The 23,412-nt window shown below is 45.5% G+C and overlaps 1 protein-coding gene across 2 annotated transcripts in view; it reads left to right on the top strand.

The window, feature by feature from the left end:
- LOC146805833 (glutamate carboxypeptidase 2-like) overlaps positions 1-23,412 on the top strand; it is a 428,404-nt gene that overhangs the window by 44,449 nt on the left and 360,543 nt on the right. Inside the window, exons 1-2 of one of the 2 annotated variants that reach the window (XM_085623138.1) lie at positions 1,980-2,111; positions 21,219-21,327. In XM_085623138.1, coding sequence (XP_085479264.1) covers positions 2,030-2,111; positions 21,219-21,327 — 191 coding nt within the window. In that variant the 5' untranslated portion in view covers positions 1,980-2,029. Of the gene's footprint in view, positions 1-1,979; positions 2,112-21,218; positions 21,328-23,412 lie in introns of those variants that run through there. The other variant, XM_085623137.1, reaches the window with a different exon arrangement.

The following is a 23,412-nucleotide window of genomic DNA, read 5'->3' as shown; positions in this document are numbered from 1 at the left end:
TTTTTCCGGATTTTAATCTATGTGTAAGAGGTGTGTGCGTGAATGTATGCCTTTGTGGGTGTACAACTGCATTTGAATGGATGCCAGTCCACATATGCCCACAATTTCACCCATAGCCTTGCATTTATGGATGTGGTAATTCCACTAGATTTTTTTAATACTACATTAGTAGGTGCATCTAAACAAATGTAGAATGTCTTTTGTTCACAAAACACTTATATTGTTCATCTAATTTTAGATTTCAGATGTTAGTTTTGAAATACTCTCCAATAGTGCAGCTGCCTAGTGAGCCACATCAAAGAAGCAGAGACTAGCTACCTCAATAGAGCTAAAGTTTCTTCTTTGTGAGAATGAATTCTGTCGGGCTCTGGAAGCAAAAGTAATGTATGAAATAAAGTACCCACTGACACACATTGCAAGGGTATTGCAAGTAAACTAGGAGTTCATGACCATGTAAAGGAATGAGGCCAAAGGGCCGAGTTCCTTTTTAAGGTTATGAAATGCCAAGCAGCGTTGCAATATCCTTATTATGTATGGCGGGGGATACTATATTCCTTATATAATACATTCGATTCTGTAAACCCTGTATCAACGGCTGTCATGAATTTCATTATAATCGGCAACTTGTGATGCACCAAGTCGCCAATTACAAAGAAAAGATGCCATAACTTGACTAGTATAAGGTTATTACAGTCAAGTTCTGACGTCACAACGCCCGCTGCCAGAGCCAGCATTCGAGGTGAAAAGCATGTGAGGTCACAGGGCATATTTAAAGCAGTTATTTAAAGCAACAAATGGAACATTGCTTTTTTAAAAAAAAATAGCTTACTATGACAAGGAGAGAAAATATTGTTATTTTTTTCAGTCCTTAGATTGAGAAATTCTTTCTGCATGTTTTACCAAGCAATTGCAGGTGGTGGTGTTGTTTTTTTAAAACTGACGGATTTAACTGTTTCTAATATCTGTTTGCAACAAATATCTAACAGGTTTTTGATGTGTATAATGTTGATTATGTTTGCAAATCTGCTTGCTCTTTCATATGAAAGAGCTACACACTTAGGTTTTAAGTGGTTTGTGGGAAAGGTGATAGTGTGACCATGTATTATATTGGATAAAGTACCACCTTGCATACATGATCAGGACATTGCAAATCACAGAGGAGTTCCATAACCTTAAAAGGAACTCAGCCTTGGTCCTCGTTTCTCTATATGGTTATTAAACTCCTCTACGACTTGCAATCTCCTTATGATGTATGGCAGGGGGTACTTTATCCCTTATATAATACGTTGGTCACACCATCACTTATCCCACAAACCACTGAAATCCTTGGCTTATTTCTCTTTCATATGAAAGAGAGAGCGTTTGCAAACATGAAGTAAAAAATTGAATCTCTAGTGCAAAATTGAACTCATCAAAAAAGCTTTTTGATATTTGTTGCAAAAAGCTATTTTTAGAAGTAGTTTAATACAAGTTCGTTTTAAAAATCTATATTTTTTGAAAGCCGCGGTAGGAAAAATGCAGAAAGGTCCTACATTTTCTATAATTACCCAAGGAGTGAAAAACTCATGTTGCTACCAATATCTCGTTGCTGCCTGTCACTGTTTCGTTTTACGTTTTTTAAACCGCTGCTTCAAGTTTAATGTCCGGCAGGTATTGTGACGTCAGAACTCCACTGTAACAAGCTATTAGTTGAGTTCTGACGTAACTTCTTTATTATGGGAGACTGTGTGCATCACAAGTCGCCGATTATGAAGAAATTAGTGACGGGTTTTTATACAGGGATTGCAGAATCCTTCATGTATTAGTCTAATAATTGTTATTTATTCTCCCTGAGAAAAATACCATTAGCTGGAAAATTACACAGTTGGAAAACGTGAATCACATTTTTAATCTATGAACGGTAGGTGGCGCAAATGTATTATTGTTTGGTTTAGAAGTTTGAGCCGCTTCTTTAAAGGAAACTTTTGGTAAATCCGTGCACGTGCATGGCTGCTTCGTATCCGGAGACAACAATGGAGCGTAAATAACAATGGCAAAGGCGATAAAGCGGCGCGCTTGGTGTGCTCTGTTTGCAGTGCTGGCCGCAGCATTCCTCACTGGATTTCTTTTAGGTAAGTTCGTGAGTGATTGGATTCGGTTTTGAACAGATTCCCCGTTTTCAAGGGGCCATATGAAGAAAATAGCTGTTCTCGTTATCCAGTCCAGCATCCCTGACGAACACCAGCCAGCCCATAAATATTAGAATGTTGCTTTTTTGGATGACGTCTGCTGGGACTTTAAGACCTAGTGTGACATATCCCCCCCCCCCCCCCCCCCTTAAAGGGAGAGATGGCACGGCTGAGAGTGAACAGAGCTCTGTACCCCAAACGCAAACTAACCGCTCTGTCTTCCTCTCTTTTTCTCGCTCAGTGTAAATTGAACTTAAAGTCCGCTGTTTTTTTCTCTACGTTTAAGAATTGTAAGTGCGAACTGTTGTCTAATTTACAAATCCAAATATACCAAATCATCACACACGTTCTTTATCTAATCCATTCATTGTACGCAGAAAGCAATTGGTTATTAGATTTTTTTTTTTCAAATGTTAAATCAGGATTCAAAATGCAAGCCATACGTATTGGTTTTGCCAATGCTTATTTAAAGATGCTCATCAAAACTATGGCGATGATATTTGTTTGTACAATGGTGTGACCGATCCGTTGTTATTTAATCTGAAACGGCATTTGTGCCTGTAGTATTTGAGGCCCAATTTATTAGGAGTGACAGGTTGGCAAAAGACCGTTTTCTTGGTTGTTTAGATAAATGACTTGGATCAAAATGACTTCCGAAAATAGTGACTATTGGAGTGTCGGATTGCATGTGACGTCAAACCCAATATGGCTAAAAAACTGAAAAAATCCAATAGAACAGTAATATAATCACAATTGAATAATGCTTGATATAGCTCACAGTGAAAGTTCTGCACTAATGATTGATCGATGAGCAAGGAAAATAACGTTTATTCGTCCATATTTCCTAGGGGTGTGTAAAATTGAGAAGCCAGTGGACTTACTCCAATGGTTGTTTTTTGTTTTAAAATATGTGTAGATAGGCACTAATTCTAGCTTAATAAAGCAAGCATAAGCAAAGCCAATAGATCTTATTTTTATTAGGAGAAGTGTTTGAAAATAGTTGGACGTCTTTGGGCTGTCCTAGAAGGAAAATCACAACATAAAGCAAACATCTAAGCTACAACACTTGGGAAGCTGGGAGTGGGGCCAATTTCCTCAAGAGACTGTATTAGCAACATTAAGCTCTACCATCAAAGAACGGTGTAAGGACAAAATATTGAGTCAAAAATATGGTGTGGACTATATATTGCGTCAAGAATATTGTGGACATAAATACTGTGAAGGTAAGTTTCTGTAGGTGAGCAAAGGTCTACTATACTTAACTCCACATATATGTAACTCGACGATCTATATATATCTTCAAGGTACACAGATGTGGAGTTAAAAATAACACATCTGTACTTCTCTATTTGCACTTAGCGGCTTTGTAACTTTGTCAGACCACCCAAAGAACATTGCTGTGCAAATGAGTCAGTAGATGTTTGTGTTGCAAGTGATGAACTTATGGAATATATGGAGTAAAATATTGCGCAATAGATATTTCTGACAAGTGACCGTATTTTTGTGGCATCTTTAAGAAAGCCTATGTGTGCATACACTTTTAAAAAAAAGATTAGTGACCAATATTCTGAATTTACAACAAGCTAAAGCATCAAAACTTTCTGACCAAAAAAAGCAGTTTACCAACAATTAAAATATTGTTTTGTTAGGAAAGTATATTCCCTTGCTCTAGTCTAACAAAACGATTAGCTGCGCTTCCACCAACAAATTCTAATGGAAACACAAATGGGATTGTGTAAACATCTTTGAAATCCTGTAGACTAATAGAAAGTCCATTTACGCAATGGCAAGCCTTTAAGTTCAAATAGTGGGCAGAATAAACCCCTTCTCGATTAGCTGAACAAATAGCTTTATTGATGATATACAGATGACATTATTTCAAACCCTATCCGGGCTGCTGGCGTACGGAGTGTTATGTAGTCAAAACTGACCTAGCACTGCTCTAGTTGCCTAGACTACAAGTGGCCCAGAATATTCTAACACCATAACATTGAAACATTAAAACCACAACACATCTCCCCCCCCATAATATATTTACATAAGCTAAACATTTTTTAAACAATATTCACAATACCATGACACTTGGATAAACAACCACAACTAAAATAAAAGATTGAAAAGAAAGAAGAAAAACACAGTGAGTACTTAAACAGTCACATAGTCATGGAGCCAAGCGTGCATGTCCTTTAGGATAGTCCAGTCATGTATATACCATTTTTATATACATTGTCCCATCCACACGACAATAACCATTCTAAACAGGTGACCTTTTACCTAGTAGCTTGCTCCTGTCTCTTTGACACCAGGCTCTAAGTATTCTATCATAATCCCTCTACCTGACGTACATAAACATGTCCCCAGGCACGGCAGAATTATTCTGTATAAGGGTCACCACTTTTTTTCATCTTTTGCCAACAGCCAGCTGTGCATGATCACAGTTGTTTAGAAAAGCATCAGTGGTTGTTTTCAAAACATCCATGATTGTTTTCAAAACATCGATACTAGAAAAAAACCCTGGAGTGACCACTTTAGTATACAAGACCCTCACTCCTCCCTCCCCCCCTCCCCTATAAATTAGAGGAGAATTCCTTTCAAGCTGAGTCAGGGTCCTGAATGCTGATTTCAACATGCAGTGGTCTGACATCTCTTGCTGGCTGTCGTCCTCGAAGCAGAGACAGGGTCCTTCATTCCCAACCATCAGGCGAGGGGGCTGGTTCATCCCTAGGGTTTCTTGGCTACACACATATAGATATAAATGCCACATATACAGATCTAGGCTAGGTACATTTAGGCAAATAACTTAGGGCGCACATTTTACGAATATGCAAGTGCTACTGTTTTTATCTGAACTGCTTATGTTCATCTTATTAGCACTATGGTAGAAATGTATCTACTATTTACTATATTGGTACTAGCAATCTCTTTCATATACTTCTGTCTCCTGATTGTCGTTGCACATATGTTTTACACCAGGCTATCGCTGGACCAATAAATAGTTATTGAAATGTCCTAATATCCATCCTGTGTATTTTCCGAGAGTATGCAAGCATGAGTGTCTTGAGCAAAACTTACTGTACTGTTTTCCACAATACCTGAGGAATCAGGCTTGTCATGTTCAGTGGTTGCCAGAAACTACCTAAACCACTGTAAGATAAAGGGGGATGGTAGTGGCACTGTAGAGCTTGTGGTCTAACGGCTAACATATCCTGTGGGGGTGTCCAGAAGCGGCAGGGACACCAAGCCCTCAGTTTAGGTCATACAAAACGGGCAGGTGCTGGGGGACTCCTACGAATTACACGACTAGTTGTTTAAATCTTGTCCTCTGAGCAGAATTTTCAACAATAGGTTATCCAATCCCTTTAGTGGAGGAGTGTGGCTCAATGGTTAGAGCGGCAGACCCTGAAGCAGAGTTCTGGCCAGGGACCAGGATTCGAGTCCCGCCTCGGCGGGGCTCGGGCTCAATTTCCTCGGACCTCGGACATTTGTAGAGCGGCAACTTGGACCTCCCTCCACACTTTCGCGAAGCATTACTGCTTGTACTCCGAGGTGAGGAGGGACGGACACTTTGCTCATTCCGTCCTTCAGGACTTTCTGGTATAGGAGGGTGGACACCCTCCTCCGGGAGTGGGGTCTGCTGTGGGAATCTATTCACAAGGTGAGGAATCCACTGGCAGATGTATCCATCAGAAGAACAAGTTACTTACCTTCGGTAACGCTTTTTCTGGTGGATACAGTATCTGCCTGTGGATTCCTCCCTGACCCACCCGCCTCCCCGTTGTCCACCCTTGTATACCTACAATTCTAATGATGGTGTTTCAAAATTTTGTTGTTACTGTTAAAGGCAGTGTGTTGTTTCTTTTGCCTTCTTATTTATTCTCCACATTGTGTGTGTGTTGATTTGTATATTATGTACTGTGTATATATTGCTGTCAGTCCGTCCGTGTGCCTTGAAGGCATGGGAAAAAGGGCGATACTGACGTCATCACGCCGACGAGGTCTTCTTATGGATCCTGTGACGTCAGCGGAGTTGCGAGCGGAGCCGTGTCTCTGTGACGTCGTCTTCGACCTCATCGGCGTGGACTGCTACAAAAGTTTCCTAATGTTGCTGGCGCAGGGGATATTCACAAGGTGAGGAATCCACAGGTAGATACTGTATCCACCAGAAAAAGCGTTACCGAAGGTAAGTAACTTGTTCTGTTGAACAATTGGCAGCCTTGATAAGCAGTCTGCCACACAATTCTTAGATCCCAGCACATACTCCACACCAAATTAAACTCCGACAAACCATCCATTGATCTCTTAATTGCCAGAGATAAATTCTCCATGTGTCTGGATGCGAAAACCTGGGAACGTGGGCGATGATCATACTTGATTACAAAAGGTATTCCCCACAAGTAGAATTTGGAGTAAAGGATTGTCCAGTATGCAGCCAGCACTTTCCATTCAATCACAGGATATCTTTCCTTTGTATCTTTCAATGAGCGAGAGGCAAATGCCACCAGTCAGTCCACCACTTGTGAAAACACCGCACCCAATCCATTGATGCTAGCATCCATACACACAATTGTTCTCTTACAAGCATCAAAGTTTCCAAGTGTAGGCAAATTCCCAATCCTGTTCTTGATCTCGTCAAATGCTTCACCACACTCATCTGTCCATTCAAACTTAGAGTTCTTTTTCGTTAACAACCTCAAAGATTGCAATAAACTAGAAATGTTCGGGATACATTTTGAATAAAACTCAGCCATCCCCATGAATGTACGCATGTCATCTTTGTTCTCAGGAATGGGTGCCTTCACAATACTGTCAGCCAAATTCAGTTTAGGGCATGCCTCTTCCCCCAAAATCATATGGCCTAAATAGGTTACAGAGGTTACACGAAATTTGCACTTCCCTTTTTTTATGATAAGTCCAGCTTCGTGCAACCTCCCTAACATCTGCCACAACCACTCATCATGCTCATTTTGATCCTTGCCATAAATTAGAATATCATCCTGGAAAAATAACTCTTTTTTGCAACCCCTCAAGAACTTTCTTCATTACTCCTTGAAAACATGCCGCTGCAGAAGCCAACCCAAAATGCACGTGGATAAACCAAATCTCAAGTTACGGGGTTACAAATGAAGTCAAATGTGAATTAGGATGGAGCAAAACCTGGTGGTAAACAGAGGACACATCCATAACACTGAACATTTTTGCATCTTTTGTGAGAGCCAGTGTTCCTGAGATATTAGGCAAAAGGCTGCCTGTCCACTCATGTTTGTTCAGACCACGCAAGTCCACACACATTCTAATCTATTTTCGACCATCCTCTGGGGCCAACACCGCTGGGGCAAACAGCCTCCTCGGTTCCCATTCAAGCAAATCCATCATTATATGCAGAACCTTCCTTACCTTGCTCACAAATGGCACCGCTCCATCTTTCAGAACAATCTTGTGTTCAAAATTCATTAATTGCCCCAAATCATTACTAAAAACCTTAGGAAATGTTGCATACTCATCCTCTGGCAACCATTCTTCTAAAAGACACAATACCTTTCCTAATGAATCTGGATCTAACGTAATTCCCATGTCTCTCTGATGTCACCATCCTAGAAGGATGTCGCCCCTTCTGGCAACATATATCTTCCCAACAATTTCTCTGTTTTCAAATTGGATTTTCATGACCGCATACCCCAAAACATAATTTCTCTCTCCACCATACCCCACAGGATTAATGTCTGACGGAAACAGTTTAATCCTATGCCAGCCAAACACCCGATCCCAATTCTTGTCACCTACCATTGTGTATGGTGAGCCAAAATCTACTGGGACTGATAAACATCCACTTCCCCACCATCTCTCACACTCCACACAAATTGTTTATCCTCTTTCACACAGTGTACTCCTTTTTTCTTAGTTCCCCGACACACACAAGCGTAATGCCTCTTCTTGCCACATTTTTTGCATGTGACAAATCTAGCAAAACACCCAGGACTGTTAGAGAGGTGTCCTTCTCTACCACACCTGAAACATTGTATGCCCCTACCATTTCTGTTGGTGATGGTATTTTCATTACTCTGCCATTTCTCATTATTCTCTCCACAAATAACTTGTTTTGGTTAATCAACCTTGTCCACCTTCTTTTTCACTTCATGCTCTGAACCATCTTCCCCATGGTTGTCTTTGCCTCTGTCATCTCTCATCAAGCGAAACCACACACTTGTGTTCTCCATTCCTTCCACTGTAGCTGTCGCTACTTTCAAATCCAGATTTATTTTTAGAAGCGTCTCCTGCACCTTTATATAGTTGGTGCATCTAATGATTTTATCTCTAACCAAAGAGTCAGTGAATTACCCAGACTCACAGGTGTGTGCTAGTGTTTTCTTTTTTTATTATTTTTATTTGCATTTGTAAAGATACAAACTCCAATAAAACCAAACAGCAGTACATTGCTTGTCAGCCACCCATTCGGTGGTGTAAAGATGTCGTCATCATAAGCGCATCATATACATAGTCAAATCCACCTTCATTACATTTTATTATACAGACGTTCTTACATCTGTGTCGACTAGTGCTTGTTCAGGTACCCGACATTTTGGTACAGCAGGGGTGCTACTATTTCCTAGAGACCATATTAGGGTTCATCTACTGTGTTTAACCAATTGACAAACGGTCCCAGATGTTAGGGGGGCGGGCTTGTTTTGGCATTAATTCCCAGAAACTCTCCAGCTGAGTCTTATAGTGAGTCTTATAGTGAGTGACACTTAAGATCCAACCCTTTGTTCCCGGCGGGGAAACCGCCCTCCATTGGAGGGCCACCTGACGTTTGGCCATGAGTAGCAGCTTAGCCGTTAATTTCTTCTTCTTCGGCGGAACGTCAGTAATGGCGCCCAGCAGTGCCACCAGCGGCGTGTAGGGCAGTTCCTGATCAATTATGTTGTGGATGTGGTGTAGTGTGTGCAGCCAAAAGTTGGCTATAGGGCGGCACTGACACGCAATGTGTAAGAATGTTGCCTGCGTGGCTCCACATCTCCAGCAGCAGTCGTCGGGCCGCACTCCCATGCGATGCAGCTGCACCAGGGTTCGGTATAGGCGATGAATGTTCTTGACGTTGATTAGTCTAAGGCGATAGTTAGGGGATAGCATTTCCAACTGACTGCAGATAAGCCTCCACTGGTCGTCTGTGTTGTCCACCCCCATGTCTGTCTCCCAATGCGTGCGGGCCCCCGGAGTATTGATTGGGGAGTCTCGCTACATGATAGTATAAATACAAGTGATTAACTTGCGGCCGTGATCGATCGCAAGAATATTCTTGATTGCTGTTAATGTGTGTGGGGGGAGGGTCAGAAAAGTGTCCAGCCTGCTTCTGCAAGAGGCGCACAGCTGATAGTATAGTAGCATATCCGCGGCCGAAGGGTCTGCTGGGGCGCACATTTGCTGTAGCGTTAGGAAGGTGTGTGCTGGAAAGGGGTCCTTGCCCACCCGTAGCTGATGCGATGCCACCCGCTCTTGTACCCTGCAGTCCTCTAGTGGGGGTATCTGTGGATTATTGGCCAGTGACATAGAGGGGGTGTAAAGCACCTCTAGTTTAGCATGTTTGCGCAATCCCGCCCATGCCCATCGCAGCGCCTCAACCGTGTCCTCCTCATTGTGTGGTCTCGAAAAAAACAGAATCCTGGACCCTTCCCAGTCAGGGTTCCGCAGCAACCACAGCATCGAGACTGCCCTCATCGCCGCCACTGAAGACATCAGGACCCTGCTAGACAACGGTGAGACCGCAGCACTCATCCTCCTAGACCTCTCCGCCGCCTTTGACACTGTCTGCCACCGCACACTATGCGCACGCCTCCACGCCGCAGGGATCCGAGACAAGGCTCTGGAATGGACCACCTCCCTCCTCTCCGGCAGAACCCATAGCATCCGCCTCCCCCCATTCCGTTCCTAAGCCTCCGAGATCATCTGCGGCGTACCCCAGGGATCCTCCCTCAGCCTGACACTGTTCAACATTTACATGGCCCCGCTCGCACACGTCGCCCAACAGCACAACCTCAACATAATCTCCTACGCAGACGACACTCAACTGATCCTCTCCCTCACCAAGGACCCCATCACCGCCAAAGCCAACCTCCACGAAGGAATGAAGGCCGTCACCGACGGGATGAAGATCAGCCACCTGAAGCTGAACTCGGACAAGATGGAGGTCCTCATCCTCGGCTCCAACCCCTCAGCCTGGGACGACTCCTGGTGGCCGACGGCACTGGGGGCAGCCCGACACCCACCGACCATGCACGCAACCTGGGAATCATCCTCGACTCAACGCTCTCAATGACCAAGCAAGTCAAAGCCGTCTCCTCCTCCTGCTTCAACACCCTCCGCATGCTCCGCTAGATCTACAGATGGATCCCGACAAATACAAGAAAGACAGTCACCCAGGCCCTCGTCAGCAGCAGACTCGACTACGGAAATGCCCTCTATGCGGAAGCCCCGACCAAGCTCATCAAACGACTACAACGCATCCAAAACGCCTCGGCGCGACTGATCCTCGATGTACCACGACACGGCCACATCACCCCCCACTAGAGAAACCTGCACTGGCTCCCCGTCAACAAGAGGATATCCTTCAAGCTCCTCATCCACGCACACAAAGCACTCCACAAGACCGGCCCAGCCTACCTCAACAGACGGCTCTCCTTCTACATCCCCAACCACCAGCAACGCTCTGCCGACCTCTCACACGCCACCGTCTCGCGCATCCGAAGAACAACCACCGGCGAGAGATCCTTCTCCCACCTCGCCACCAAGACATGGAACACCCTCCCACTGAGCCTACGACAGACCCAAGACCTACTGACCTTCAGGAGGATACTCAAGACCTGGCTGTTCGATCAGTAGCGGCTCCTCCCCACCCCCCAGCGCCTTGAGACCCTCGCGGGTATGTAGTGCGCTTTACAAATGATTGATTAATTGATTGGTCTCCTATATGGCTGGTAGACGGCAGTAGCAGGTGGAAGCAGCGCTGCTCTGTCCAGTTTAATGGCCACATGTGGCTGAAAGGGCCTGGGGTGTACCCAGTAGTTTATGAACTGTGCCTGCGCGCTGTAAGCGTAGAGAGCAAAGTCAGGAGCTGCAAGTCCACCCTGGGTCTGGGGTAAGGTGAGCACCTCCCAGGATATCCTAGGTTGTCGCCCCGCCCACACCAATTCGATCATGAGGGATCTCAGTGTTTTAAAGAAATGCGAGGTGACAGAGATCGGGACATTTACAAAGAGGTACAAATGTTTGGGCAGGATGATCATTTTGGCCACTGCAATCTGTCTAATCAGGGATAAGTGGAGCCTCTTCCAACGGCGCACCCTCTCTGCGATCCAATCTACCGTTCTGCCGTAGTTTGCTGCCCAGAGTTAATTTATATTATTACTGCCATATTCCTAAATAGCGCGTTGGCTCTGTCTCCCAGTCAATAGGATATTCAGTTTCAAAGGGCTGGGTGCCAGGCGTCAGGGGAATAATAACTGATTTGTTCCAATTTATCCGTACCCCGGAGAGTTCCCCATATCTTACCAGTTCCCTCTTCATGGGTGCCAGATTCTCTTTGGATCAACCATATAAAGAGCGATGTTGTTAGCGTAGAGTGACACTGTGAGTACTCTGGTAGTGAAGCAAAAAACACAAGAAACTCTACCCCTATGTTTGAAAAGTACTAAGTATCATAAATTTGACTCCTAAAGGGTATGGCACTCATGGAGAAGAAAAAAGAGAAAAAGAATATTGTAACAAAGTTACAAAAATGAAAAAGGAACAATACAAGTGCAGCAAAGCACAAAACGATCACAATGGATAGAAAATAGTTTCCTTTTTATTTAGAAACATATTAATATGAGCATTTGATGACTCGTTTATGTTCTTTTACAAAAAGTCAATAACATATAAGACATACTAAAAAGCTGTTCAAAGAACAGAAATATAGTGCAGAGATAAGCCAAAAAACAGGTTCCCAGGCAGGGGGAGAAGAAAGAAGGTATGGAGTAGGGGAACAATTTTCAATCAAACAGGCATACACTCAACTTCAAACAGCTCGCATTCAAACATCATCACAAAAATCATGCAACAAAGGCCAAACAACCTTTCAAGAGACCATTCCCAACAAGGTGATCACAAGGAAATTTGATAATAGGTCAAGATGGTAAAAATGAGCTATTAATCAAGCTAAATAGAAAGTCTCAGGGGCGGGAATGGCAGGCCCAACGAACAACGCCGACGCGCGTTTCGGTGAAACCACTCCTAACCAGGAGCACCACCTTCCTCAGGGCGTAACAGACAAACCCCCACACAGGCTGGGACCTATAAGGATAAGAAAAAATAATGAAAAATGGAAATAAAGGAAAAAACCAATAAAAATAGAATAATATTTTTAAACAAACAGACAAATTTACAAACTGAGTGCCATAGTCCCTAAGGAGGAAACACGTTACTGTTCGGATATAAATTTTCTATTATATTTTGAAAACTATAATGCTGAACGGGTTTTTCTGTTTTACTGATCTGTATTCACATTTTGTTTCTTTTCTTTGTCAACATCTTCCCTCTCTGTTTTCCTAGGTGTGGATAATTCTGCATGTTTGTATATTCGTTGTTTTCAGCATTATAGTTTTCAAAATATAATAGAAAATTTATATCCGAACAGTAACGTGTTTCCTCCTTAGGGACTATGGCACTGAGTTTGTAAATTTGTCTGTTTGTTTAAAAATATTATTCTATTTTTATTGGTTTTTTCCTTTATTTCCATTTTTCATTATTTTTTCTTATCCTTATAGGTCCCAGCCTGTGTGGGGGTTTGTCTGTTACGCCCTGAGGAAGGTGGTGCTCCTGGTTAGGAGTGGTTTCACCGAAACGCGCGTCGGCGTTGTTCGTTGGGCCTGCCATTCCCGCCCCTGAGACTTTCTATTTAGCTTGATTAATAGCTCATTTTTACCATCTTGACCTATTATCAAATTTCCTTGTGATCACCTTGTTGGGAATGGTCTCTTGAAAGGTTGTTTGGCCTTTGTTGCATGATTTTTGTGATGATGTTTGAATGCGAGCTGTTTGAAGTTGAGTGTATGCCTGTTTGATTGAAAATTGTTCCCCTACTCCATACCTTCTTTCTTCTCCCCCTGCCTGGGAACCTGTTTTTTGGCTTATCTCTGCACTATATTTCTGTTCTTTGAACAGCTTTTTAGTATGTCTTATATGTTATTGACTTTTTGTAAAAGAACATAAACGAGTCATCAAATGCTCATATTAATATGTTTCTAAATAAAAAGGAAACTATTTTCTATCCATTGTGATCGTTTTGTGCTTTGCTGCACTTGTATTGTTCCTTTTTCATTTTTGTAACTTTGTTACAATATTCTTTTTCTCTTTTTTCTTCTCCATGAGTGCCATACCCTTTAGGAGTCAAATTTATGATACTTAGTACTTTTCAAACATAGGGGTAGAGTTTCTTGTGTTTTTTGCTTGGCTGTTTATTCCCCTACATCTCTACCCACATTGTGTTGTTTGGGGGTGCCCCTTGTTCTTTGGATACTCTGGTAGTGAACCTGATGCTGCGGTATGTGTGTGATGTTGTCTGATTCGGGCTGCAAGCGGATCAGTGGCTATGGTGAAAAGAAGTGGCGACAGGGGGCAGCCCTGCCGCATACCCCTCATAATGGTGATGGGTTCAGAAATCAAGCCATTTACCCTGAGGCGTGCCGTGGTCATATTGTAAAGCAGTTTTATCTGTTGGATAAAAACGCGGCTAAGGCAGCGGAACAGGAACCCCCACTCCAAGGAATCAAATGCCTTAGTGGCGTCTAGGAGCGCTGCGATCGCCAGAACATGCAGTGCGAGGTAGTGCATGAGAGCAAGCAGCGTCCAGAGGTTGTGGGATGTGGCCCTCCCCGGTATGAAACAGGACTGGTCCGGGCGTATTATCAGGGGAAGCAGTGGCTGTAGTTGGACAGCCAGGAGTTTGGCGATTTTTGCATCTAGGTTGATCAGGGAGAGTGGGCGGTACGAATCGCAGTTCAAGGGGTCCTTGTCTGGTTTTAGGACTGTTATGATAATGGCCTCACGCATTGAGGTGGGCAGGCCGCCTGACTCCATGGCCTCCTGGTAAACGGCCAAGAGTCGTGGTGCCAGTATTTCAGCATATACTTTATAAAACTTGGCCTTCCATGCCGGGGGCCTTGTCCGCAGGTAGTCCACCTACGACCTGTTTAATGTCTTCCATCATGAAGGGGGCCTCTAGGTACTCGTGGTGTTCTCTGCTAAACCATATTAACTCGATGGAATCAAAGTAGTCGCGCAGGATATCATCAGGGGGGTTGGAGTTGGAAGTGTAGAGTTGTGCATAGAAGTTTCTCATAGTTGTCAAAATGTCTGGTGAGGAGTGTGCTAGTTCTCCATCAGCGGCCACCAACTCAGTGATAAATGGGGACCCTCTGGGTGATCGAAGCAGGTTGGTGAGCATTTTACCCGGTCTGTCACCCTCCCCGTACCGTCATGCTGTTGCATGTTTATGTAGGAATTTGGTCTCCCGCTCTGCCTCCTCCTGAAATGCCATTAGTTTAGTGCGCATATTAGCCAGGGTCGAGGGGGATGGTGCCATGCAGGATTGTGTCTCTAGCTCGTGGAGTTCGCTTTCTAGTCTACTCAGACTGCCCCTTATGTCGTGGAGCACCGCAGATTGCCAGCTATACAGTGCCCCCGGATCACCACCTTGAAGGCCTCCCACGGTGCACTCTCCGTGGACGCCGACCCAGTGTTTTTTTTTTTTAAACGCACTTTATTGAGTTTTTATGCAAACATCCACGAAATCACACACAATATTCAGCAGTATAAACCCTGAGAAGTAATCACCAACCCCCCACCAATGACACAGTGCATGATACAAGGATGTACAAGTCGTTCCAGAGCTGTGCGCCAAATAAATGGACGCCGACCCAGTGTTGTGCACAAAGTACTACTTAATATGCGTTCTGATGCTTTCACAGAAGGCTGAGTCTAGTAATGCGTGCCACGCGAACGGCTGCTGATAGGGCTTTGAGACTGAAAGAGATATAGCCACCGGGGCATAGTCCGATAGCGTCCATGCGTGGTGGTGGACATCTTGAACCCAAACATGTAAATCCCTAGTCAGCAGCCAGAAGTCAATCCTGGACCATGCCTGGTGGTGGTGTGTGATGCACGTCCCCTCACGGGCCATGGGGTGCAAAGCGCGCCAGGTGTCAACTAAACAGTGGTCTAACATTATACTGTTCAGAGCTGCTGCCGCCTGAGGGTGATGAGACTGGGCCGCCCACTCCCTTTCCATATTCGGTGTCAGCACTATAGTAAAATCCCCGCCCCAAGGTATTGCAGCATCTCCCAGTGACTGGCTCTTGTGCCAGATTTGGAGGAAGAATGTGGGGTCGTCCACGTTTGGGCCGTATGTGTTAACCACAATCAGTGGCTGATGAAACAGTGTCCCCTTTAGAATAAGGTACCTACCCTCTGGGTCTCGTACTGTTTGTTGTGTTCACCAGGGCACTCCTCTGCGTATTAGGATTGCCACCCCACGCTAGTAGTTAGAGTAGCTTGCTGTGTGTACCTCGCTTCATCTAGTGGTGTTCAGCCGAGAGCAAGCCTCTTCCCGAAGGTGGGTCTCCTGTAGGAGACAGCTATCTACCCATGTCTGGCCAAATAAGTTTGCACCAGTCTAGCCTTGCAATGGTCGTTCAGACCCCTCACGTTCCAGGTGAGGTAGGAGAGTTTAGACATTTAAAGGCTGTGCTTGGCTGTGTAGAGTGTGTGGGCGATACCTCCTTCCCAGAGTTTCCCTGTCTTTCTACTAGATCCCACTGTAGCTGATGTGGATTCGTCTTTGTGTGCGGGTCTCGGTTGCAAACAATGTGTGATGCCTTCCTTTGATGACTGATTAGTCTTGGGACTGATTCGTACTGTAACCAACAACAACAAATAACTGCATTCCCATCCCACCCCCCACTCCCACAATCAGGTTGTGCATCCCTTGTGAAACAACTCACTGCGCATAAAGGCCCTCTCAACATGGGGCAACGGAGAATCATCCCAGAGGGGCGTGGGATCGCCTGTTTACTGCCCTGTCACTCAGGAACAAGGTGGCAGAGCATGTTTAGTTAACACTGGCTCAAGGATTTATAATATGTGTGGACCATACGTTCCAAGAGGAAATCAACAATATAGGGCGTAAAGTAACATAATTGTCAAAACAAGTGCCTCAACATTCCCGGACAGTGAGTTCATAATTCCCCCGATATCAGTCATTGTCACTTAGCTGGTTGATTAAGGAGGACGAGGTCCCACCGTCCTGGCTGCGTTGTTTCTTAGTGTTCTGCTTGGCGTTTTTCAGGGCTGCGCTTGCTTCGGTAAATACCAGGGGTTTACCCCCCATGTTCACCCTGAGCTTTGCAGGATACAGCATTACGTACTTTGTGCCCACCTGCTGTAGCAGTTTCTTGGCGGGAATGAATTCTCTGCGTGCATTTTGGATGGCCTGGGTGAAGTCCGGGGAAAGCTCAATCCTATTCCCTTGGTAGTGGGTTTCTCCTTTCTCTCTGGCCACCCGTAAGACGGTGTCTCTGTAGTTTAATAGTCGAGCCAGGATTAGCTGCAGCAGGGTCCCCGGGGGAGGCTGAGGCCCTAGGGTGCAGTGGGCATGTTCCACTAGAAACATTGGAGAGAGTTCCTCAGCGCACAGGTCTCTCAGTATTTCCTCCATGAAGCATTCCATGTTCTGGATGTTCGTGGACTCTGGAATGCCTGTGATACGCACATTATTTAGTCTAGACCTTGCTTCTAGGTCTTCGTTGCGTGCCTTGATGACCTCTAGCACCTTCTCCATTCGTAGCAGGCTGCCCTGTGTTTCCTCTTGTCGGTGCTACGAGTCCAACACCTTCTTTTCCAGCGTGTGAAGGCGGTTTTCATGTGTATCCACTTTCTGGGACATCTGATCCATCGGCAGCCCCATAGCATCCAGTTTGGTGTCTATTGCTCGCAGGCTACCCCTCACCTCTCGCATCACAGCTCTGATGTCGTCATCTTGTTCAGAGTCTAATTGCGTTTCGGGTACCATCGTTATCGGTGTTGATTCTGGGTCCTTTAGGCGTGTGTTTCATTTCTCAAATGGAGATCTTGGCCTGCCTGTTGTCTGTTTTCCCCAAGGTGATGCTCCAGCGGCGTCGCTTCACCCCAGTGCCCCGAGACAGCGAGTCTAATCCCTCAAGGCCACCGCCTGAGGATACAGGGGACGGCGCCAAGGTGGTGTGCGACACAGGAGCCAACTCTGCTATCACCGATCTCTCCACTTGTATTTAGGTGGACAACATCTGGCACGCTCCCAAATGGAGTCACCACTCCGCAGCTTCAGGGCCGGCCGGCCCCACACAGTCGCAACACGCAGGCAAGGTGGTGCAGTCGCGCACCCTGCTGCACACCAGTCGTGTTCAGCATATGGTTATGGAGCTGCGGGCGACGCCCCACCACCAGCCCCACACTCTCCCAACCGCCCGATGCAGTGGTCGTGGCTCCTTCCATCTGGGTGGCGAGGATGCCAACTGTGATGCGCCGCGCACGCAGCTCTTGGACCGTGACCGGGCTCGGTCGGCACTGGGTGTGCAATGTCCACAGGGCTCTGCCGCCTTCAATGCGCCCGCCTCTGCAGTATGGAAGATGGTAGTGGGTGTTGGCTACGCCGGGGGCATCTCCCTTAATAGCAGCGGTCCTCAATGCAGGAGAGCCGGCCACACGGGGGGGGACATCCCCCGATCTCTCCGCTCAAGCACCCGGCCTCCCCTGCAGGGCCACAGCAGAGTTAGCAGGCGTCTTAATCCCCGAGAACGTCAAGCCGCTCTCTGTGCTTTCAGGCAGATTACTCTTACCCCCAGCTCTGGGGCCGCAGCTCCCCCAATAGGCCCAGCCAGTGGGGTTGGCAGGATGCAGAGTGCGACGCGGCTGTGTCTATTTGTGGCGCCGCTACAGTGTGTCTGCAATGGGGACCAGTCTAGTGCCAGGCCCAGCAGGTGTTTTGCCAGCAATTCTTTGCACGCGCGTATGGTTCTGCCCAGTCCCGCTACTTACAGAGGCTGCCTCTACAGGAAGGTCTACACTCGATCTCCGGCCCTCAGGTAGGCCACGTTTTTCTGCGCCTGGTCTCTGGCGCCCCCGTTCTGCCGAGGCAGCTCTCGTTGTTTCTTCACCCCCTCCTCCGCCCCCCAGAGCATCAGTCAGGCAGCCGATTAGCTCCGGGCCCAGCAGGGGGTTGCCAGCGATGTCCATTGCATGCGCTAGTCTCATCCCAACCTCGCTGCTCACCGAGGCCACCGCTTTGCTCTCTGCAATCAGATAGGCCTTGTGGTTCCTGCGCTGGGTGTTAGGCTCCTCCGGTTCGCTGAGGCGGCACTTGTCTCTCCGCTCCGCACTTCCGGAGCTCCGCCGCCCAGGGAGGGGAAGATTCCCCAGCGTCAGGAGTCCCGCCGCAGTACACAGCAGGGTCACTCAGCCCGGAGCACACTCCGCTTTTCACCGGCTCGGAACAGGCCGCAGTTCCTCCTCGCCGTTACTGCACTTATCAATATGTCCGCGCGGCCCGGAGCCCGGCAGTTTGCACCACAGGGGTTTCTCAGTGCTATACCTGGGTGTGTGCCCTTGGATTAGCAGCCAGATAATGGATAAATGTCGGATCATACGCTGGGCCGGCAGAGCCACTTCGCTAAGCCGCCATCTTGCTGCTCGGCTCGGCCACGCCCCACGTGCTAGTGTTGTCAATGATGCCACATAACTGCCAATTTTTTCCTGCGTTCCCTGCGCACATGTGAAAAACTTGTGTCTCTCAAGAACAATGTTAATTTGCGAACCAAAATGATTCTCTAACATCAACACCGACATGTCATAAACATTATCTAGCTCACCTTCTCCATTCCCAACTGGAATCTTATCCAAAGGTTGGTACACATTTCTGCCCTCAATGCCCACATTTTGTAACAGTATTGCATAGTGATTATATAGGAATCAAAAAGCTGCTTTCACCTCTTCCAAGGTAGAAATGGATCCCCTTCATCAGACAGGAACTGCAGTGGCTGGAACATACTTGCCACATCCATGATTAGTGTTAAACTGCAGTACCTGAATTGTAACACAATATGAGTAATAGCAACCTCTATATAGTATAACCCAACCTGTAATCAAAGATATGGTAAAGTAATCATACTCTGTTCACCATCACCTGGTTGCATCTGAAATCAGGTGCCCTACTGTTACACTATTAGGATAGAATAAAATAGAGATAAACAGCACAACGTGCAACAAAACAAAAAAATATGCTGTGCATTAAAATATACTGTGCCTTTGTAAAAGTGCAATCTTCTGTGCTATTCCCTGCCAACACTGAGCCATTGCCACATAAACTTTAGCTCCAACCAAGTTACCTCTGGCTGCTTGTAAACACCCCGAGTCCAAACAGAACACGCATGCCACTCCTTCACAAAATACGTGGTCCTCCCAGGAAGTTTTTCGTATAGTGCTTCCAATAAAAATGCCTCCTACGCACCACCTGTCAATTTCTCTGCTCAGCTGCACCATATTGGCTGCTACGTCCTGGCACCACGACACAAAAGAGTTTGCCTGATCCAAAATGGCTGGCAAGCACATAGCGTTATAATGCTACCTCTGACAAAGTCCTCGCTGCTTAAATTGTTGAACTTATTAACTTTCCACTATTTCAGTTGACCACTGTAGTGCATTCTGTGTCTAGAATGCATGTTCTAGTCGCTGCTTTCATTTTGAATTGGATGGCTGGGCAGAGCCTTCCCAAAGGGTGCACACATTAGATTGTGTATTCAAGGAATTTGTTAAACTTTGTATTAATGTTGTTATATTAGAGTGCAACCCAGCTTATTTCTATATTTTTCTAACTTTCTAAAAGTGGCATTTTCAGAATCGAGATTCAAAATCTGACTTTATCATTAAAGAGGGCTTTTAATTACAATCCTTTAAACACCATCCTCGAACCTGCTCCCAATGTGATGTGGTAACTCCAATGTTATCCTATGGGAGAGGTAGGTCTTTAAGTAGTAAAACACCATTAAGAGTTTTCCACTACCAAGGCATGTAAAACGTAAAGGTACATGTCCTGCTTTTTAAATGCACTGCACCTTGCCCTCTGAGCTGGTCAGTGAGTGTGTATGTATGTGTCTTGTAAAGCGCACTGCTGCCCTGAGGCGTCGTGGCGCTGTAGACCGCTGGGGAACCCGTCCTGGCTATCCCTGTGAGATGGTCCCTCCTGGGTATCTCCAAGGTGAAACCAGGCATCCCCGGCGAATGTGGGGGGCCGTTGTGGAGATGAGGCAAGCTAATGCCCAGAGTTGCCGAGTGTGTTCCTGGTTAGAGTAGGTACCGAGGCGAGAATTATCGAGTCCGTTTTGACCCTGGTCCACGATCCTGCCGCGTCGGGAATTGAACCCTGGTCCCTGGCCGATTCTCTGCTTGCGGATCTGCCGCCTCTAACCAGTGAGCCACACCTCTCCACCCCCAGGGCACACCCTGGGGGTGACTTATATGTATTAAAAAGGAAGGTGTAGACTTGGCAAAAGGTTAATTTTGCCAATTCGAAATGACAGTTTTAATACTGCACACACAGTCTGCAATGGAAGGCTTGAGACATGTTTAAGGGGCTACTTAAGTGGGTGGCAGAATCAATGCTGCAGGCCCACTAGTAGCGTTTAATCTACAGGCCCTTGGTACAGGCAGTACCACTTTACCAGGGACTTCAGGTACATTGAATGTGCCCATTGGGTGTAAGAAGGGGAGATCAAAGTACTTTAGCAATTGCTAACCGCGGTAAAGTGCGCAGAGTCCTAAAGCGAGCAAAAAAGAAGTCAGCAAAACAGTGGGATTGAAGGCAAAATGTTAGGGGAGAACCACACCAAGGATGCCAGGTCTAACAAACACTAGTAACATAAATTAGAATTTCTGAATTATTAATTATTTTTGGTCTGATTGTTAAAATGTACTTTTGGATATGTTTTGCAGGCTGGTTCACAAGGCCCTCCGAAGACAGAGTAACAATCAGTAAGCATCAAAGTATGAGAACTAAGTTTTGGGCTGAAATGAAAGCCGAAAATATCCGAACATTTCTTCAGTAAGTATATACTTGTATTAAAATAATTACCTAAGTACCTTAATGACTGCCCTCCTCCCATAAGCTCTGCTGCCAGAGAAAAACATCATAAATAATCTACTTATCTAAGACACTTTAATAGCATTGCAATGTCATGTGTGTGCCCCTAAAAGTTCAAGCTCAGGCAGCTGAATAAATAAAGAAAATCATCACAGCTGTGTGGAGGGCAAGCACTTTTTTTGTGGAAGCACACCACTCCTGCCCAATTGAAACATACTCCTGGCTCCGAACATGCAGGTGGAGCCTAAGCCCCTTTCTAGTGATGCTCACATATTTGTCTGGCAACAGCAGCGCTGTCAAGCCAGACCATTAAAATGAGGCAGGAGAGAGACGTTCTAGGGATGTGAACAAACAGGTAAAGAATCAATATCTAAACATACCATTGGGAATGTGCACAAGAATCTGACCTGAGAGAAACAGGGCCTCTGTGAGGTTCTTTCTGGATTATTCTTGCAACTTGTCAAAGTAAATCAACGGGTAAAATTGTTTTTGAAACATAGGGAACAAAATAGGAAATAAAGTTACTAGGATCGGCAAGGCCTGTAGGTCTCGCTTTTTTTAAAAAGCTGCCTTGCATGCCTTTTAAAAACTGCAATAGGCACTTTTCAATTTAGGGAATTTCTGCTTCCTGTAGCAAACTTCAGTTCCAGAGCTGTTGCTAGAGTTCCCTTGTACCAGAAACAAAGGAAGCTGCAGTACCGCAAGTAATTACTAGAGGTCCCATGGGTTGCAACCACGAAACCCATATACAGAACGGTTTTTGTCTGTATAGGTCAGGGCACATTCATCTCTACTGCACCCAAAGCATACCCATTTTGAAATAACTAAAGTTGACTGCATTAGATTTGGAATGTCCTCCCTTGAATTTACAAACTTTGAAGATGTTAAAGCAAGTATTTTCCAAGGTGCAAAAATCACAAACCTACCACACTAGGACAGTTAAAAAAAGTGGGAGGAATGGTGGGCTAGAATGGGCACAGGGTTCAACCACCAACACCTCCAATCTTATAACATCTTTTGGGCTCACTGTATATTTAACATGTATAGCGTTATTAAGGCTACTGGATGTCACTCTGACACTTCTTTTCCTGTCCTGGGTTTTCAGTTGACAAATCAGTGTATTTTGGAAGCTGTACTGTTCAATTTACTCAATTACTATCAAAGTACTACATGCTGGTCTACTGTTTACATCAATAAAAGGCTTGTAACTGAAAATGCATTAATGCTTCCATCCCTGCGGTCACTCACCCGTGCTCTCATGAATTCATACATCCACCCAGTGACTCATTCTTGCTTTCACCAACTCACCCTGCCACAAAACCTTGCACACAAAACTCACCAATCAATGACAAGGAACTGTCATTTGTAAGCCAACTATTTGATTTGCTGCTAGTTAAGGGTGACCATATTTTGAAAATCAAAAACCAGGGCATGCCTTAAAACATAAAAGCTGTACTAAACTGGTAGCATTTGAAAACAAAGAAAAATGGTCAAAATGTGACAAATTAAATGTAACTTTGACATATAGTATAATCCCTGTTATTACATTGCTTCTTATGGGTTTTACTAACGAGTCCTTCACAAATCACAAGCTCTGAGACTCTCCCAGTGCATCTTTATGCTAGTCTGTGATGGGTTTAAGAGTTCTCTCAGTAGTGGATGAATGCTCTTCTGGTTGGTGTGATAGTCATGTTTATAGTTTGTGGCTCCTAATCTGGTAGGGGTGTGAGTGTGCTGTCATTAGTCGGTGACTGATCCAGTGGTGGGTGTGAGTCCTTCAGTAGTGCAAATCTGCTACTCTGCTTGGGCTGTGAGTGCTGTGGGTAGCGGAAGCCAGCTAGCTTGTGAAGAGGTGAATGTGCACACCTGGTAGAGTTCAGTGGATGGTGTGTGGGATGTCGTAGTGCTCCCAGGAATGTGAGGCTCCTACTCTGTGAGGGGTGTATTAGTGCTGTCTGCAGCGTGACTACTAATCTGAGAGAGTGCCTAAGGTGTGGCACAGCGGCCAGAGCGGCTTACTCCGGAGCGCAGGCTCATGGTTCGAAC

The sequence above is a fragment of the Triturus cristatus genome, chromosome 8 (genome assembly GCF_964204655.1).
Source record: "Triturus cristatus chromosome 8, aTriCri1.1, whole genome shotgun sequence".
NCBI classification, from domain to species: Eukaryota; Metazoa; Chordata; class Amphibia; order Caudata; family Salamandridae; genus Triturus; species Triturus cristatus.
Note: the sequence above shows the minus strand (reverse complement) of the source record. Positions and strands in the feature narration are given on the sequence as shown.